Source organism: Ahaetulla prasina, chromosome 16 (assembly GCF_028640845.1).
Source record: "Ahaetulla prasina isolate Xishuangbanna chromosome 16, ASM2864084v1, whole genome shotgun sequence".
Taxonomy (NCBI): Eukaryota; Metazoa; Chordata; class Lepidosauria; order Squamata; family Colubridae; genus Ahaetulla; species Ahaetulla prasina.
Window position 1 is genome coordinate 1,174,746 of NC_080554.1, and position 19,294 is coordinate 1,194,039.

Consider the following 19,294-nt stretch of genomic DNA (forward strand, 5'->3'; position numbering starts at 1 on the left):
GTGGCTATTGGTCCGCTCTGGGACGGGGTGCAGTTTCAATTGGCTCAGACGGTTGGCAATCTGCGGTCTCGCTCCGGCGCTCCGCCCCTAGGCGGAGATTAGACAAGCTAGTCTGCGCGGCTGCGATCAAACCGGGAAGGAGACGCTGTCCTTCTGCAGCCATGGCGAGCGGAACGGTGTGGTGAGACCTCCCCCCGATTAGGAGAATGGTATTGGCTACCTGGCTTAGGTCAGACGGGCGGCGGACTCTTCCATTATGGGTTGTGGGGGGAAATGTTTTAAGGTGACTTTTTTTTCCTTGCATTAGCCGGCTTCCTACCGGGGCTGGGAAGGTGGATTATAATAATAATAATTTATGCATGCCCAGCGGGTTTGCTGACAGGTGGGCGACGGGTGGCAAAAGTGCAAGGTGTGCAAAACGCACGCAACCGGCTGGTTTCGCGTGTGCAAGCCCTCTCGGGCCCCCCCACCCCACCCCCCACCCCACCCCCCCATCTCCTTGAAAGCCGAGCTCAGGTTCGTCTCTGAAGAAAAAGCAAAAAGAAAAAGTGCCTTTCATAGCTGGGGAAATGAAGAGTAGAGCCCCCAGGTTCAGGAGCAGTCTACCTGGAATTCTCCCCCCCCCTTTTTTTTTGCATGGGTTGGATGCTTCAAGGCTGGCTTTGCAAGGGAACAGGAAAGGTCTTTCAAGCTGAACAATTTGCTTGGGGCGTCACAAAAATAATGAACAAAAATGTTCCGGAGGGGGAAAAAAATCCTAATCAGAAAATAATATGATATTTGAGTGGCAGTTTTGCATCAGAAAACTTTCCTTGAGTTACATCAAGCTTCACTTTATCAATTCGGGGGGGAAAAAACCCTGATAATTTCATCATTTAGGGATGCAACCATAGCCCATTAAAATACCATTACAAGAATTGTGTCCTCATAGTAATTTCATATAGCTTTGAGGTTATTTATTAGGTTGTATGATATAATCTAGTCTTTTTTTTCATACGTGATTTCCAGAAGGAGTCGCCATAAATTAGGCTCGGCTTGTATTAGTTAGGAGCTCTGCAGAGACTGGCTGGACGAGATATTGTAATCAGGGGAGCAAACCAGAAACTTTCTCAAACCCCAAGGCTAATTTGTATTAAAAATGTTTTTGTATGTGTTGAGGGTAAAACACCCCTTTCTGAGTGACAGGGAATTGTTGAAATGGGCCATTTCAAACTCGGATTCTGTGAGAATAAACACCTAAATAAAATCGAGTTGGTCACATTTACGAGTGCCACAATTTAGGACCGTGATGGGCAGGCTCGTCGTAAGTCGAGGACTACCTGGAATGAGATTGATCTATCATACAACCATAAACTATGCTGGCTCCCTTTCTGGACTTCCTGTAAAACATTGTAAAGAAATCTTCATCCAACGGGGTTTGTCCTGAACCAATCAGTTCCCATCACCAATCTATTTCCACTTATGACTGTATGACTATAACTTGTTGCTGGCAATCCTTATGATTTATATTGATATATTGATCATCAATTGTGTTGTAAATGTTGTACCTTGATGAACATATCTTTTCTTTTATGTACACTGAGAGCATATGCACCAAGACAAATTCCTTGTGTGTCCAATCACACTTGGCCAATAAATTCTATTCTATTCTATTCTATTCTATTCTATTCTATTCTATTCTATTCTATTCTATTCTATTCTATTCTATTCTATTCTATTTATTCTATTCTATTCTATTCTATTCTATTCTATTCTATTCTATTCTATTCTTTAAAAATTAACCCGGTCCAACATTTTCGTTCTTCTGGTGTAACAGTTTTGTGTCCTCTTTGAGTTTTCCACCATTTTTCCACCTCTTTTTTTATTTTTTTTTGTCCTCTGCTCCAGGAAATAGATGCACTTCCGAAGGCTGATGGTTGGATCCTGCGCGACGCTGGACTGCTGTGTCAACAGCACAACCTCGGTGGCGACAACCCGAGCACGTTTCCAACATGGCGTTTCAGAGAACAGAGGGCATGTCCATTATTCAGGCTTTGGCCATGACCGTAGCAGAGATCCCTGTGTTTCTTTACACCACCTTTGGACAGGTAAAAGAAGGGAGGGGGGAAAACACATTTAGGGTGAGCAGAGATTTTTAACAATGATTTACAGCGTAGCAGGCTGTTTAAAGCAGGGCTCTCCAAACTTGGCAACTTTAAGCCTGGAGGACTTCAACTCCCAGCTTTGCTGGCTGGGGGATTCTGGGTATTGAAGTCCTCCAGGCTTAAAGTTGCCAAGGTTGGGAGACCCCTGGTCTAAAGCACATGATGTTGGCTTGTTTAAGAAACCTCACATGATTTTTGCACATCATTGTTAACTCCAGAAGGATGTGGTTTGGCTTGGATTTAGTCTGTTTTTTGAACTTTTCAAAGTTTTCAAAGACGGATAGAACTTGAAGATGTGTGGACTTCGGCGTCGTTTTGAGGGTAGGAGTTGAAACAGTTTATGTCCAGGATGTGAGGGTTCTGTAGATATTTTCCCAGCCCTCTTTTTGACTTGTGCAGTATACAGGTCCTCAACGGAAGGCAGGTTGGTAGCCACTGTTTTTTCTGCAGTTCTAATTATCCTCTGAAGTCTGTGTCTGTCTTGCTGGGTTGCAGAACCGAACCAAACAGTTATAGTGGTGCAGATGACAGACTCAATCATTCCTCTGTAGAACTGGATCAGCAGCTCCTTGGGCAGTTTGAGCTTTCTGAGTTGTCGCAGAAAGAACATTCTTTGTTGTGCTTTTTTGATGACGTTTTTGATGTTAGCTGTCCATTGAACCAATTAAAGCGTCCAACTCTGGTATTGGTTGCATAGATGATACAGTTGCCTTGTTTTGCTTCTCCCGCTCTTAAAGTCGGCCTTCTCTGCACTGAGAGTCACTCCCGGTCTCCGGAAGGTGCTCTTCGCCACGGCTCTCGGGACGGTGGCTTTGGCCTTGACGGCGCACCAGTTAAAGCGGCGAAGACGACGGAAGAAACAGATCGCTCCAGAGAAGTCCAGCGCCAAGCCTCTGGTGGTTCCGGTGCCAATTTTGCCCACCCGCCGGGTACCCTCGGTGAAGAAAGGTGATGACGATCAAAGATTTTTTGCGAGACATATTTTTGAACATTTTGGCTAACCTAGCAAGGTGATAGGTGCCATCTCTAAAACGTTTTAGATAAGTTTTCTTAATAGGAAGTTGCCGTTGTTAGTTTATAATTTCTTTCCCATATTAGGCTTTCGTGCCTAAGGCTGGGTTGTGCACTAGAAGATTATTTTTTCCTCTCATTTACTTGCATTTTCTCTAATTTCAGGTTATTCTGGCCGTCGGCTGCAGAGCCCCAGCAGCAAAAGCAATGACACGCTGAGTGGAATTTCCTCCCTGGAGCCCAGCAAGCATTCCAGCTCCTCGCATAGCCTGGCCTCCGTAAGAGATGCTTGGGGAGGGGTCCTTCAGCCCCACCTGGTGGGGGGAAGCAGCTGCCACAAGTAGTCCCTGGGCTTCCAACAGTTCGTTTAGTGACCGTTCAAAGCTCCAACTTTATGACCGTTTCTCACATTTACAACAGTTGCAGCGTCCCCGTGGTCACCTGATCAAAATTCAAACACTTGGCAACTGGCATGTACTTACGACGGTTGCAGTCTCCCGGGGTCACGTGCTCCCCTTTTTAGCGACCGTCCCAACAAGCAAAATCAACGCGGAAGGCCAGGGTCACTCAACAGCCTTGTTACTAACTTAAACTGCAGGGAATCGCTTAACGACTGTGGCAAGAAAGGCCGTAAAATGGGGCAAAACCCACTTAACAAACCTCACAATTAGCCCCAGAAATTTGGGGCTCAATTATTGTACGTCGAGGAATCCCTGAAGACCTGTACTTGTTTTGTGCCGCAGCCTTTAGCTAAAAATTCATCGTCTCCTGCGGAAAAGTTGTGAGTTAAAGATAATTGCAAGTGTTTTGAAATAGTACTAGGTGGGCGGTTTGTTTTATACCCGGATCTGGTGCATGATAAGTATAGTGGTTTTCTTTCCTGCATAAACATCTGTGGAATTATAGGCTGTCTGTCTGCAGAAGAAACGTGTTTGAAAAAGGCAAAGGAATTCGTGGATAGAAATACAGGGAGTCTTTTACCAGAACAGTCCCCAAAATTTCTGTTGCTAAATGAGACATTTGTTAATTGAATTTGTCCCCGTTTTACGAATATCACAAATAGGAGCCCGTTGCCAAGCATCTGAATTTCGATCACATGGCCATGAGGATGCGGCAAGTGTGAAAAATGGACATAAGTGCAAAACAATCCTGTCACTTTTTTTCAGGGCTGTGTGCACTTAAAAAACTTTTTTCAGTTTAAGTTCTATTTTTCATTTGTACCAAGATAAAGAAGTATATAATTTATTAGCTTAAATTTGATGACAGTGTTTAAAACCAGTGATGTTAAACCATGCCCATTGTTTTTAATTTGAATTATTAATAAAAAAACTTTTTTAAAAATAAAAAAATAATAACTCTAGCTATGATATATTGGTGCTAAAATATTAGAAGGGCAACATGGAATTGATTCATTTATGTTTGGAGTGCCCTGTTCTAACCCATAATATGCAGTGTTTGGTTTTTGGCTTATTGCTTAATTGAAACTTCAGCCTGTTTGTGAGTCACTGACCTCTAACACAATTTTTGTGGCCTTAGTTAGTTGACCTTTTCACTAGAGCTTGCTTGCCCTACCTGAGATTTCAGGTGTAGAGGCTCTATTTTGGTCCTGTAGCTTGGAAAAATCACCTCTAATTTTTATTTCTGTTTTTAAGCTTATTGTCTGCTGTTTTAAGTAGAGAAAGGCAAGATGGGCATTTTTAAAACTGCATTCAAATTGGGTTGTTTACACGCCTATTTTCTCTTCTTCAAACACCTCCCCACCTTCTCACTGTTTAAAGGACAGCTCGAATTTGCGTCTCTTGGGTTAAACATTTTTCCAAGTCTTCCCTCCCTGAAAATTTCAACGTTACGTTTCGCAGGGTTTTTGTAAGAAAAATAGGAGGAGGAAGGGGTATAAGGTATATTCAATGCCTTGAGTTATTTGTAATAATAATAAAGACAGGATGCAAAGAGTTGTGAGCGCTTACTGCTCTCAACAGAGGTGATTGACAGATGACATTCTTGTTTTCCATGGGATTTTTCTCATTCTCGTTTTAGATGGCGGTTGTGAATTCCCCCAGCCCGACCCCAGCTGCTGCAGCCCCCTGGGAAGCCCATTTGGGGGGAGAAGACCCTGGTGCTGCTGGGGACTGCAGTGCAGAAAACCTCTATTTTCAAGGTAAAGGTGTTTCCAGAATCCCCCAGCCAGCATGGGTGGGCTTCAACTCCCAGAATCCTCCATCTTAGCAGACATCAGTTTAGGGGGACGCCGGGTGCCAAGAGGAGGCTCTAATCTGGTTGTTGCTAGTCATTTGGGGTCTCTCTTCCTTGGCAGGCATGGAACTGTTTGAAGAGGCCCTGCAGAAGTGGGAGCAGGCCCTGACCGCCCGTCAGAGGGACCCCTCCAGCCTCTCTGCCTCTTGGGTCGTTCCCAAAGAGGAAGAGCTGCCGTTGCCTGAAGATCTCTGTGAGGTACGGATCCTTCGGCAATTTCGGGTCTCCCGGAAAACGTCACGTTCAGGAGACGCTGCTACCAGAACTGGTAGAATCTAGAATCCCCTTGGAGATGACTCCATGGACACCATCACCAAGTTGGCTTATTTACAGCATCGTTTCCTGGCAGAAATGGCCGGGTAAACCAAGGTTGAAATCCAGCAGGTTCTGACAGGTTTTGGCGAACCTGTAGCGGAAATTTTGAGCAGTTCGGAGATCCGGTAGTGGAAATTTTGAGTAGTTCAGAAAACCGGCAAATACCACCAGAGTGGCCCCAGAGTGGGGTGGGAATGGAGGTTTTGCAGTATCCTTCCCCCAGGACTGGGGAGGGAATGGGGATTTTGGAATATCCTTCCCCTGCCACGCCCGCCAAGCCGAGCCACGCCCACAGAACTGATAGTAGAAAAAAATTGGATTTCACCATTTTGAGTGTATTTTAATTATAATTTTAAATTTTAAGGGTTTTTACATCGGTCTATGACCTTTTAGTTAATTAGGCCTATTTAATATTTGTTTTAAATTCGTTTTAAATTTGTTATTTATATTATGTATTATTTGTGTTTTTAATAAGGCTGTAAACCGCCCTGAGTCCTTCGGGAGAAGGGCGGTATAGAAATTAAACAATCAATCAATCAGTCAATCAATCAATCAATCAATAAATAAATAAATATTTTTGCTACAGGAATCTCAGAAAAAAGAATTTGCAGACAAGCTGGAATTGCTCCTGTACCGGGCATATAACCTGCAGGAGGAGTTTGGATCCAGCCTGTCGGCCGATAACATATTGCTTGATTTAGGTGAGTAGAGACGGTTTCCTAATTCTGGGAGAAACTGGGCTTGTCTTAAGTCAAGACCAGGAGGTCTCCAAACCTGGCAACTTGAAGACTTGTGGACTTCAACTTCCAGAATTCCTCAGCCGGCTAAATAAAGGAGAATCTTTGTAGCTCGGGGTTGACATGTGGGGTCCTTTGTGCTCTCTGAGTTTGCTTGTTTTCTTGCAGATATTTCAATGCCCAACTAGGTAACATCATCAGTGCTGGTAAGGGGAGCTATTCGCTGTCAGGCGGTCTTAGAGATTCTTTGGCTGGGCTTTTTTACTGATGGCATTTTGGCAGTTTCTTGATTGGGGTTACTTGATTGTTGTTGTTAGTTGTGAGCTAAGTCATGTCCGACCCATCGCGACCCCATGGACCATGTTCCTCCAGGCCTTCCTGTCCTCTACCATCCTCCGGAGTCCATTCAAGCTCCCGCCGACTGCTTCAGTGACTCCATCCAGCCACCTCATTCTCTGCCGTCCCCTTCTTCTTTTGCCCTCCATTGTTCCCAGCATTAGGCTCTTCTCCAGGGAGTCCTTCCTTCTCATGAGGTGGCCAAAGTATTTGAGTTTCCTCTTCAGGATCTGGCCTTCTAAAGAGCAGTCAGGGTTGACCTCCTCTAGGACTGACTGGTTTGATCGCCTTGCAGTCCAAGGGACTCGCAGGAGTCTTCTCCAGCACCAGAGTTCAAAGGCCTCCATTCTTTGACACTCAGCCTTCCTTATGGTCCAACCTTCACAGCCATACATTACAACTGGGAAAACCATCGCCTTGACTATACGCACTTTTGTTGGCAGGGTGATGTCTCTGCTTTTTAGTATGCTGTCTAGGTTTGCCATGGCTTTCCTCCCCAGGAGCAAGCGTCTTTTAATTTCTTGGCTGCAGTCCCCATCTGTGGTGATCTTGGAGCCCAGGAAAATAAAATCTGTCACTGCCTCCATTTCTTCCCCAACTTGATTGTTGGTCTGATGTTAATCTATGTTGATCTGGGTACTGATTGCTGGTGGGGAGGTGCTTGGGTCTTTAGTTAGCCATCAATAGGCACATAGACATTAACATTTATCTACAGACTATGCAAAAGAGACAATCACCCAGCCCAAAAAGGAACAAAGAAACTGCCCAGCCCTCTCCCCCAGCAGTCAGCACCCAGATCAGCATAGATAACTCCAAAGTTAACTTCAGACCAACACTCAAGTACTAAACAGTCCCCCAATCAAGAAACTGCCAAAGAGCCAACAATAAGCAGCCCAACCAAAGAATCTCTTTTTAAGGCCTCTCCCACCCACCCAGGCAGGGCAAACCCCCAGAATATAAACCGAGAACAGACCCGGATTCCTTACTAGCGCTGATGATGTTACCCAGTTCAGGTAATGAAACGTCTGAAGGAAAAACAAGCAAGCTCAGAGAGCACCAAGGGCCCCTTTTCAACAATTTTACTTTCATTGTATTTTATTTGTGCCGAGATGATTTCTAAAATGTTGGTTTGTCTTTCAGAAGGGCTGTTGTGTTCCTGGTTTTTCACCGCCGGCGACTCAAAGAAACCACCGTTAACACCTCAAAATTTTTCTGGTCCTCTCTCTTAGAGCAAACGCTGATGTTCCCACTGACCGAACAGTCTCTAAGGCGTCAACAAGATGAAGAAGAAGAAAGCGTGACTTCCGAAGAATCCTTTTTCTCTGCCGCGGAGGTAATTTGAACCCTGCGCCGCGTTTTTCCTTGTTTATTTATTCATTATATTTGTATGGCCATCCCATCGAGCGATGTAGCTCTAAATGGCTTTGCTGGAAAGCATGACATCCTGTATTTCAATATTCAAGGTTGAAGTTTCCGAGCGGTCACCTAGGGCTGCCCCAGACGAGAAGTCTTAAGTAGTAGTCAAGGCTACAAATATCAAGCCGCTTTTGCTTGGTTTAGAATTGTGATAGGTCTTCGATGAACCTCTTGGGAGGCCTCCGGTGTTTTAAGAAATCTTGATGGTTTCTGGTTTTTTTCCTTCAGCTCTTTGACGCTCTGGAAATTGAGAAGACCCCATACCAGCCTTCTAAGCCAGCTGTTGCCTATGAAGAAGCGTTGCAGTTGGTGAAGGATGGATTGGTTTTGTGCAGAACCTTTCGGTGAGTTCGGGGTAGGCTAACCTTAGGATATTTATCTCCCCCTGGTGTGACAACAAGGTCGTTATGGATCTGATGGGCCTTTGGATTTTCATGGAGAGGTTTTAGCTTGTTCCTGACTCTTATCCCAAACTGAATGTAGCCAACACAACGTTCGCTCGTTAGACATTTCCAAATGTATCGAGGGCAGAGTTCTCCGAGTTCCTATCTCTTGGTTCTATAGGTAGAGAAATCTGGGAGTTGAAATGCTGAAGTATTTGGAGGATGGGTCAAATCACAGTTCTCAGTGTTGCAGATTCTCCTGGTGCCCGATTCCAGGAGAACATGGTGACGCTGAGATTCCTAGTCTTCCCTCTTTCAGGAATTTGTACTCTCAAGGTTGGGAGGACATCAGGTTGGGAAAGCTAGTCCAGATGTTCTCTGTTCTCCCACCCCACCCACCAAACCTTCTCCTCTTCCAGCACAGAACTTCTGGGATGCTACAGTGATCATGATTTCCTGGCCAAGCTTCACTGCATCAGACAAGCTTTTCAGGTGGGTACCTGGAGACCTTGGAAGTTAGTCCTCTCTTGAAGCTGGTCTTCTCTGGAGACCTTGAAGCTTGCTCTGCCTTGAAGCTGCTTTCCTCTGGACACACCTTGAAGCGAGTCCTCCCTTGAAGCTTGTTTGCTCTGGAGACCTCAGGCTCTTCTTTCTGGAGTCCCTGGATCTGAGCAATGGCAATTTGGGAGTGGAAAGAAGTTGTTGTGTCTGCGCCCCGCGAGCCGGGCCACCTGCCAGAAAGTGACGGAAAGTGAGGGGGAAGGGCAATCAGGACTTACCTCGGGAGCACCAGCTTCCCTGGCTCAGCTCCAGGAGCCAGAGGCAGGCCAGGTGGAGGAGATAACGAGGCCTCCGTCCCCTGACTCTTTCGCCCCCCCCGGCCACGCCTCCAGACCCGGCTGATAGCAGTCAGGCCTGGCTGGACCCTAGGTTTTGTAGGCAGGAGAGGCGGGAACAACAGAAGCAGGGGTGGGGCAGACCTAGGAAGTGCTGAGTCATGGAGCCACACCCCACAGGATATAAAAGCAGCGAGGGCTGCTATGCCTTTTTGTAGCAGGCAAATCAACTGCTTGACTAGAGCTGAAGTACTGTTTGTTGACTCATCGGCATCAAGGGAGATAACAGAGACACTTGGCAGACGCTCGCTAGTTTGCTGCCAGAGCTGATAGTGCTGGCTAATTAAGCCATCGCTCGGACTGAGGCGAGAGGGGACAGAACAGAAGTTGGCCTTACTGCCGTACCTGGTCCAGAAGTAATTGGCTTGGTTGCAAGTCTCAATGGACCTCCCGTGAGAGTACGGATGGACCCTCCGAAGTGCTGATCCTCAACTCCCACCCAAGGAACCGTGGTTTCCAATGGGCCGATCTCTTCACAGGAGCTGTTGGTGGTGGAGAACAACCAGACGTTTTACGGGGAGGTGGGCAAACGCATGGTGATGGGGCTGATGACCAAGGCTGAGAAGGTAAGGACCAACTACGAAAGGGTTTTGTGAGTGTGCTGGGGTGGGGGCGAGGGGCAGAATACCACAGCTTGGGACCTACCACAGGGTCTGCTCAGCGTAGTGCGACAAATGCTTTTACAGTAACATCTTGAGATCTTCTAGTGGTCTACCAAAGATCTTCTCCAAGCATCAATCTCTGTGAGATCAGAGTTAATGAAGGAAACTCGATCTGAGGAAACCTCTGGACTTCATGGAGCCGATTGAGAAGCAACGAGGAAGTCCGTCTGGTTTCACCTGTTACGTTTTGGGTTGGTTTCCTCTTGATTTCTGCTCTTCCAGAACATTAAGGGCTTCCTTGAAAGCTACCAGGAGATGCTGCGTTACACGCTGAGACAGGAGACTTGGCCGACCACGCAGAAGGAACTGGAAGGGCGAGGGGTGAGTGTTGGGCTTGTCTTCGATCTGGTCCTGCTCGAAGGAACGATAGGCGTTTAGCGGAAGTTCCGTAACACTCCTGCATCGGTTTTGAAAAACAGGATTTATACAACCCAGCCGTGGCCTAGGTTTAGGCAGCATAGAAAGCAGAGTTTCTGGAATGGGCCAGCATTGGCTGGGCTCATACCTGACAATTGTGGTCACTAAATGAGGACTCCCTGTAGTACCAGATTTGACTTGATAATAAACCTTTTGAAACCTTCACGGGCAGATCTTTCTCTCCGTCCAGCTTTGTGGTCAACTTTGCCACTGGTTTAGTTACCCCACCTTAATCAAGGCCTCCCCACAAATAGGGGGGGGGGCTATAATGATACGATTAATCAAACCGGTTGGATCCTGGGGGTGGCAGAATTAGGGAGGTCTGCTGCGATTTGGGTGAATAAACACGGATTGTCTCTCTTGTCCGTCCCCTCAGGTGGTCTGCATGAATTTCTTCGATATCGCCCTGGACTTCATCCTCATGGATGCTTTAGAAGATCTGGAGAACCCACCGTCCTCGGTTGTGGCCATCCTGCGTAACCGCTGGCTCTCGGACAGCTTCAAGGAGACGGTGTGTTTCCGGGGGTGGGTGGGTAGGTAGGAATGGGACTCTCGGAGTTAAGGGGGCTCCAGGCAGATGAGGGCTCCAGGCCAACCTAGTTTAGGCACAGAAGCAGCATCCTTTCTGGTCTTCTGGAACGTTCTACATGGTACACTGGTGCTCCATTAATTTAGCAGATTTTAACAGATTTATAGAGCACTGCACACCAGAACAACTAGACACAAGAACAGTTTTTTCCCGAGGGCCATCACTTTGCTAAACAAATAATTCCATCAATACTGTCAAACTATTTACTGAATCTGCACTACTATTAATCTTCTCATAGTTCTCATCACCAATCTCTTTCCATTTATGACTGTATGACTATAACTTGTTGCTGGCAATCCTTATGATTTATATTGTTATATTGACCATCAATTGTGTTGTAAATGTTGTACCTTGATGAAGGTATCTTTTCTTTTATGTACACTGAGAGCAGATGCACCAAGACAAATTCCTTGTGTGTCCAATCACACTTGGCCAATAAAAAAAATTCTATTCTATTTGAAAGGGACCTTGTAGGTCATCTAGTCCAACCCCACCCACCCCCGCCCAAGCAGGAGACCCTACACCATATCTGACCGAGGGCAGCCCAGTCTCTTCCTGAATTGTTATTGGTGGGTACATCTAGTCCTCAACGTACGCCCCCAAATTTCTGTTGCTAAGAGAAACGTTTATTAAGTGATTTTTTTTGCTCCATTTAGCGACCTTTCTGGCCGCATTCTGGTCTTTAAGTGAATCCCTGCAGTTGTTAAGTTAGTGACACGGTTGTTAAGTGAATCTGGCTTCCCCACTGACTTTGCTGTCAGAAGGTCGTAAGAGGGGATCACCCGAACCGTCATAAATATGAGTCCGTGGCCAAGCATCTGAATTTTGATCACGTGGCCACGGAGATGCTAAAACGGTCGTAGGTGTGAAAAAGGGTCCCAAGTCACTTTTTTCTGTGCCGTTGTAACTCCGAACAGCCACTAAACGAACTGCTCTAAGTCAAGGACTTGCCTCTGTGATGTTTGCATTGTTCTGGAATTATAGGATCCCCATTTCTGACCTTCCCAGGTTGCTTCCAACAAGCAAAATCAATGGGTGAGCTCACTTAACAACCCTGGGAAACAAGCTTCGTAAAATTAGGGTGTCTCGCTTAACAAACCCCTTGGCTCAGCAAGGGAAATGCTGGTCCCAGTTCATGGTCGTATGTCAAGGACTGCCTGTAATGCAGCTGTCTTAGTGGCTCTTGCAGTAAAGGCGAATTCAATTTATAGACGGGTTTCAACGAGAGGCAAAAATAACCTGTTTTCTTTTCACTCCAGGCTCTCGCGACCGCTTGCTGGTCGGTCCTGAAGGCGAAGAGGCGGCTTCTAATGGTACGTGAGAACGAGGGAGAATCGCATCCAATCCCGGTTCCTGATTTGCAGCTGGGATGTGAGCTTCCCTCTCCTTCCCTTGTTCAGTTCTTCGGACGAAAGGTTGGGAAGGGACGTTGACGGTCATCTAGTCCAGGGAGCCTCCAACCTTGGCAACTTTAAGCCTGGAGGACTTCAACTCCCAGAATTCCCCAGCCAGCTTTGCTTTGCTTTGCTTTGCTGGCTGGGGAATTCTGGGAGTTGAAGTCCTCCAGGCTTAAAGTTGCCAAGGTTGGAGACCCCTGATTCTAGTCTACTCCTCAGTCCCTTGCAGGATCTGCTAAAATTATTCAAGGAGGAGGTTTGTTGGCCTTCTTCAGGTGGTAGCTTGTCGGGCAAATAGCCCTCAAATTACGACTGCTCACTTAGTGGCCATTTGAAGTTCTGATGGACCTACTTAGGTGTTTAAAATTCTGACGGTCCAATTTATGGCTGCCTGTAGCATAACCGTATTGCCTCATTTTATGGTGGTTCGTTTAAACATTGGTTCGTTTAACGACGACCCCTTCACTTAACAACTTGGCCTTCGCTCTACGACCGCCAGAAGGAAGGTCACAAAATTGGGTCGGTCATTTTGCAGCCATCAAAACTTACGGCCGTAATGGGCAGGCTCCATTATGGTCGTACTTTGAGGATTATCTCTACTACAGTAGTTGACAAAGGAAAATTCCTTCTCAAGGAATAACTTTTGCCAGCTAAGAGTGTGCAGTTTTTGTGTGTGATATGTACGGTTTGTAACGCGTTTAACTTAAAATCAGAAGTGGCAACCGATCCATCTTTTCTCTCTCTGCTTCCGTTTCAGGTTCCGGATGGTTTTATATCTCGGTTTTACTCCGTATCGGAGCACGTCAGCCCCGTCCTGGCCTTTGGATTCCTGGGGCCCAAACAACAGCTTTTTGAAGTCTGCAGCTTTTTCAAGGTAAATGCTCTTTTAAAATCTATCTATCTTTCTATCATCTATCTATCTATCTATTTATCTATCTATCATCTATCATCTTTTATCTATCTGTATATCTATCTTTATCATCTTTATTTGTATATATCCATCTACAGTATCTATTATCTCCATCTATCATCTATCTATCTATCTATCTATCTATCTATCTATCTATCTATCTATCTATCTATCTATCTATCTATCTATCTATCTATTCTATCTGTGTCTATTTATCTGTATATCTATCTCATATCTCTCTGTCTATATCTATCTATCTATCTATCTATCTATCTATCTATCTATCTATCTATCTATCTATCTATCTATCTATCTATCTATCATATCTATCATATCTATCTATGTCTTCTGTCTATCCATATCTGTCTATCCATGTCATCTATCCATGTCTTTAAGATGGCAAAGGATATGTGGTCAGTTAAAGAAAAAAAAATCCTTATGTGATTTTTGTTTTTAAATGGCTTGAAACCATGAAGTCCTGGCACCTCATCCTTTCTCCCTCTTGCTCTCTCGTTAATATGATGCGATTGTGATATAGCCCGGGGATTGCCAGAGTGAACAGGTTGCAAAAAAAATGTGAAGGAAAAAAATTATATCTGTAATCTACCCATACGTTTATAAGATTTTTATATTTCATCATTGTACATCCTCTGTGTTTTTATCAAAATGTGAACGTGCCTTATGATAAATAAATTTTATCTTTTTCTCCAGCACCAGATTTTGCAATATCTGAAAGACATGTTTGACCTGGACATTGTAAGGTACACAACCGTGACTTTATTGGCCGAAGACATCCTTCAGCTCTCACGGCGTCGCAGTGACATCCTGCTCAGCTACTTAGGAGTGGAGACCATTCCAGAGATCAATGGGACTCTGCAAAATGATGACCAGTCCTTCCATAGCTTCAGCTAAGCCTGCTTGCTCGGACAAGACCGTTTGGGGCTTACGAATTGGGTTTGTTTTTCTCCTTTTGAAAGACAGCCGGTCTCCCTAGTTTGGAGGCTGAAGACGGATGGCAGCAAAATATCCTCTATTTGAATTGTCTAACTTAAAAGCAATTTTGAACTGTGGTTCTCCACCTTGGCAACTTTTAAGAGAGGTGGATTTCAAATCCCAGAATTCCCCGGCCAGCAGAGCTGCCCGGGGAATTCTGGGAGTTGGTCCACACATCTTAAAATCACCACGATAGAAAAACACTGATTAACAACCCCAGATGTGTCCAGCATTATCTAGGCGGGAAGTTTTTGCCAATCAGCCATGCCTGTTTCTAGTTAGTTAATACTTGCACAAATTGTGGCTGAACCCCTGTCTAATATTCCTGTTGTGAGATTAGTGCACAAGAACACTTTTTTTCCCGTGAAATTGGATGGCCGAAAAGAAATACAAGCGGGGAGAGGCCTGGTAGAGCTGTAAAGACCTTTCGCTCCTTCGATTTGGAAAGTTCTGATTTAATTTTTTTTTAACTGACTTTATTTTATTGTGTCTATATCAGCATTCTTCAACCTTGGCCACTGGGTGAACTTCCAACTCCCGGAATGTTCTAATCAGCATGCTGGCTGGAGGATTCTGGGAACTGAAGTTCGCGTATCTTAAAGCGTGCTGACTAGGGAATTCTGGGAGTTGAAGTCCACCCATCACCAAGTGGCCAAGAGTGAAAAACACTGGTCTATATGTACAGTCAAACTTTTAACAACCTTTCTTAAAATAAAGATTCTCACACATATGATGGTCTCGGATGGAAGACCCTCTATGAAGGAGATGGGTGGGGAAAGAAGGAAGGAAGAAAGGAAGAGAAAGAAGGAAGGGAAGGAAGGAGAGAGAAAGAAAGAGAAAGAAGGAAAGAAGGAGAAAGAAGGAAAGAAAGAAAGAAAGAGAAGGAAGGCAAGAGAAAGAAGTAAATGTAGGTTGGATCTCATTGTGCCTTCTGAAAAAGATCAGATGTTTCAGTGAAGTCTTGCAAGAAATGTTTTACTCTAAAACTTCCAATTTTATTATTCTCTCCGGCATCTTCGTGGTCATATTCCAAAAACTGGGAATTTTTTCCATCAATCTGAATGCACATTCTTCTCCCAGCAATGGGGTGGGGGGATTGAATTCAAAACTGCTTGCCTGTAGATTTTGCACAATTGAAGTTCTGCAAGTTCGAAAATAAATATTTATTTACGAACTTGCAAAACTTCGATTCAGTTAAAAAAAGTATTTATTGATGAATTTCTCCATCAAACTGAAGGCACACACCTTTTCCCAAAGATGGGGGAATTGGAACGCCAAACTCCCAACTTCTTGATTGTAGATTTTGCCGAATTGATGTTCTCATGATGTTGACCTTGTGGAGTTTGGTTGGCCGAGTCTTCACTGACCCTGAATCCAGAGGGGGATAGTGAGATGTAGTTGATTGCATTAAAAATAATCCTGAATGCAGCATTGGTGGTGGGCGGGGTTAGATTTGGGGAAGTCCTGCTTTAAGTGGGTCAACTGAGACCCCTCAAGCTTCTTGTTTTAGTCCCCCCCTGGGTGGGAGGGCAAATGAAACTCCATTGGATGAGAATATTCCAAGTTGTAGATGCACTGAGATTTTTCAACAGGGTGGATTACGGTCTTAAAGCAGTATTTCTCAACCTCTTGGCCACTTTTAAGATAATATAATATAATATAACAATGGACTTGAGCTCCTAGAATCTCCCAACCAACATACCTATATTGGTTGGAGAATTCTGGAAGCCGAAATCCACACATCTTAAAAGTTGCCATGGTTGAGAAACACTTAGACTACTTATTACACTGGCTAAGGCACTTTTAAATCTCCTTTTAATTTCTATTATTGAAGCAGTTGAACAAATCAACATTTTGAGGCTGAGTTGTTGAGTTTTCCACACAACATGGACCAAAGAGATTTTCTTCTTTTGCATCCTGAGTGTTTTAATGGGACATATTTTAACTTCATTTCTTGCAGCAGGTTCCAGAGGCAGCCTTTTAGATCGACTCTTAACAAATTCTAGTTTCGAATTGAGAAACTACGAGCGTTGAATGTGAATGTGGAACCTAAATATTTGTGTTAGGTTTTAGCTTCTCTTGACTTAAATCTGGCTTTCTGTGGCTTTTGAGGAGACCCCATTTCGAACTACGGCAAGGAGATTATCTCACTCAAGGAAAAAAACCTCAGATTTGCAAGGACAAATTCAAAAGTACAATTGGGTGACGGCCACATTTGTTTCCTTTTTTTTTAATTCTGAGGAGCAATGAAGAGTTTTTTGGAAGCCCGAGAATGTATCAAGAATGTAGATCAAGTGTCATAATCATTCCTCCCGGATTTATACTGGTTTTGAACCCGGCTCCGAAGCTTGTTCTGAGGTACCCCTTGCATTCCAACCCGTACGAGTCACGGATTAACGGTCTTAAGATCTGAGCGATCGGCTTTTCATGCACCTTTTTGTTGTGCCTAATTTACCCAGAAGGAATTCCCCACTGAGTCCTCCGATGGTTTCAGTTTTTCTTTTTCTTTTTCCTTCAGTTTTGGACCTGGGATGGTGGGGCAAACTATTTGTGGACGAAGATGGTTGTGCTAAATCTTGAGGTCCACATGAGCATGCTTGGGCCCGTTGCTGGATGGAAAACCAAGATGGAAATCGGCTGATCAGGTTGATCAGAATCTGCCTTGATCAGCTCCGGGCTGGAAGATCAGCTTTGTGCAAGACAGAAATCAGCTGATCAGGGATCAGGGCTGATTTAAAAAAAAGAAATCTTGCTTCCATCAACCCTGGGCATTCGGCGGCAGCTTCTTGTACCCAAGTCGACTGGCTCTTTTTGCGCCCTAAGTGTGACAATTGACCAGCGACCTTGGCACTTTTTGAGTAGCCGGTAGAGTTCCCAACCGTCGTGGCTAACTTTTCCTACAGATCTGGACATTTTCAGCCTGTGAAAAGTTTACTTTCTTGCCTGCAAATCAAAGGGTGTTTGGAGAAATTGTGATCCTTGGATACTGCTAAATCCTGAACACCATGTGTCCATGGGGAGTGGGGGGAGAACAGTAATCTGGGAATTATATAGTTCATTAAGATCTAAAGCAGTGTTTCTCTGCCTTGGCGTCTTTAAGATGTATGGATTCCAAGCTTCGAAATGAAGAATTCTGGGAATTGAAATCCACACATCTTAAAGTGACCAAGGAACACCGATCTAAGAAATCAGAAATGCCTTCCTTTTTGTTAAAAGAAGAGGAAAGTTTAATTTTGGAGAATATTACCCGGGAACGTGGAAGGAGTTGAATGTAATTTTTGTGCCTCATTATTTTGGTTGCTTGGACTTTATTTCTCCCTCACTTTCCCTGATCGACATGTTTATGCTTCTCATCCCCTTTTGCAACTAAAACTTTTCTATCCTATTAGAACTTTTGGCACTGACAAAAAAAAATAATCAAATAAACATTTCCTTTATTGTTAAACTGGTCTGGAGTGTTCTCCTTTTTCCCCCTCTTTCAATTTAACAGAAGAAGTGGTGGTGATTTTTTAAAAAGCTCTCTCCAGTTTTGCTTGCCCTCCCTTTGAAGCCCATCATCCACTAACCTACTGATCCCTTGCACTAGGAGAATGTATGTAAAGCTTCTTGTTTTCCTGCCTTTCTCAGGAAAGAGCAAGTGAGGTTGAGGAGGTATGTTCTAAGGCTGCCCATTTGAACCAGTCTTTCTAATCAATTCTTTTTCTTGGAGGACGAGTTAGGATGGACAGATTAATTGGCAGGGTGCTCCATAGCTCTTTTCATGGCAGAACCACATCGAGGAAGTTTAATTCTGGGTGTGACTCGTGACTTGTAATTTAGCCCCAAAGGTGATTGACTGGATCAGTTAACTCTTTTTGGAGAGTGACCTACGCTTGAAAGTGAAAGTGAAAGTAAGGATGGCTTCCATAGGACAGCATCAGTATACAGATAGAATAGAATAATAGAATAGAATAGAATAGAATTTTTTATTGGCCAAGTGTGATTGGACACACAAGGAATTTGTTTTGGTGCATATGCTCTCAGTGTACATAAAAGAAAAAGAAAAAAAAAACCTTCATCAAAGGTGAAGATGGCCCTTGACTTACAACCATTTGTTTGGTGACTGTTCGAAGTTATAACAGCACTGAAAAAAAAGAGACTTATACTGAATGACTGCAAAATCAATAGGAAAAATCACGTGATCCCAGGACACTGCAACCGTCATAACTACGAGTCAGTTGCCAAGAATCCAGATTTTGATCAGGTGACCCGAGGAATGCTGCGACGGTCATAAGTGTGAAAAACGGTCACCAGTCACTTTTTTCAGTGCCATTGTAAGTTCCAATGGTCACTAAATGAATGGCTGTAAGTTGAGGACTAGTGGATCAAACAACAATTGGCCGGATTTGTGTAACCCACCCAAGCAGATCTCATTACATAGAATTTCTGTGTTTCATTTTATCCTCTGTGCGGTCTCTCCAGACTGGTGGCGATGAAATTCTTACTTTTGATTTTCTACAGAGCCATCTGACGTTTCCCCATTTGTCTATATGCTGAATTAATTGACCTTTAGTGCAGCATTTTTTTTTAAAAAAAAAATTGGCACTAAATACTTCTGGCAAACAACCGGCTTTTTCTCATTTCCGTTGGGTTCAATAATACAGCTAACGACCGAAGGTAATTTGCTTTTATTGTTTCTGCATCTTGTTTTCTTCTGCTCCGTTCTGGCTTGGCTTGCCTGCTAATTGTATTGACTGTCTCCGGGGAATTGATCTCGTGCAGATGGTGCCCGGAAGAGAGGAAGAAGAAATGAATGTTCTTCTCTTGTTATGAATCCTTAAAATCTTTGTGCAGTG

At 44.3% G+C, this 19,294-nt stretch overlaps 1 protein-coding gene across 5 annotated transcripts; it reads left to right on the forward strand.

Moving 5' to 3' along the window:
* Positions 1 to 60: 60 nt before the first annotated feature.
* On the forward strand, positions 61 to 17,898 carry MIGA2 (mitoguardin 2). Of its 5 annotated transcripts, none has more exons than XM_058159419.1 (16): positions 61 to 181; positions 1,888 to 2,087; positions 2,882 to 3,092; positions 3,321 to 3,433; positions 5,193 to 5,313; positions 5,470 to 5,606; positions 6,310 to 6,424; positions 8,026 to 8,129; positions 8,441 to 8,556; positions 9,015 to 9,087; positions 9,971 to 10,057; positions 10,376 to 10,474; positions 10,947 to 11,081; positions 12,419 to 12,472; positions 13,314 to 13,430; positions 14,178 to 17,898. In XM_058159419.1, exons 2-16 carry the CDS (start codon positions 1,992 to 1,994, stop codon positions 14,376 to 14,378), a joined length of 1,779 nt encoding a protein of 592 aa, XP_058015402.1. In that variant the 5' UTR covers positions 61 to 181; positions 1,888 to 1,991; the 3' UTR covers positions 14,379 to 17,898. The 5 variants fall into 5 exon arrangements, with proteins under 5 accessions (XP_058015402.1, XP_058015399.1, XP_058015401.1 ...); XM_058159416.1 differs by having other exon boundaries at positions 102 to 209; XM_058159418.1 differs by having other exon boundaries at positions 117 to 229.
* Positions 17,899 to 19,294: the final 1,396 nt, after the last annotated feature.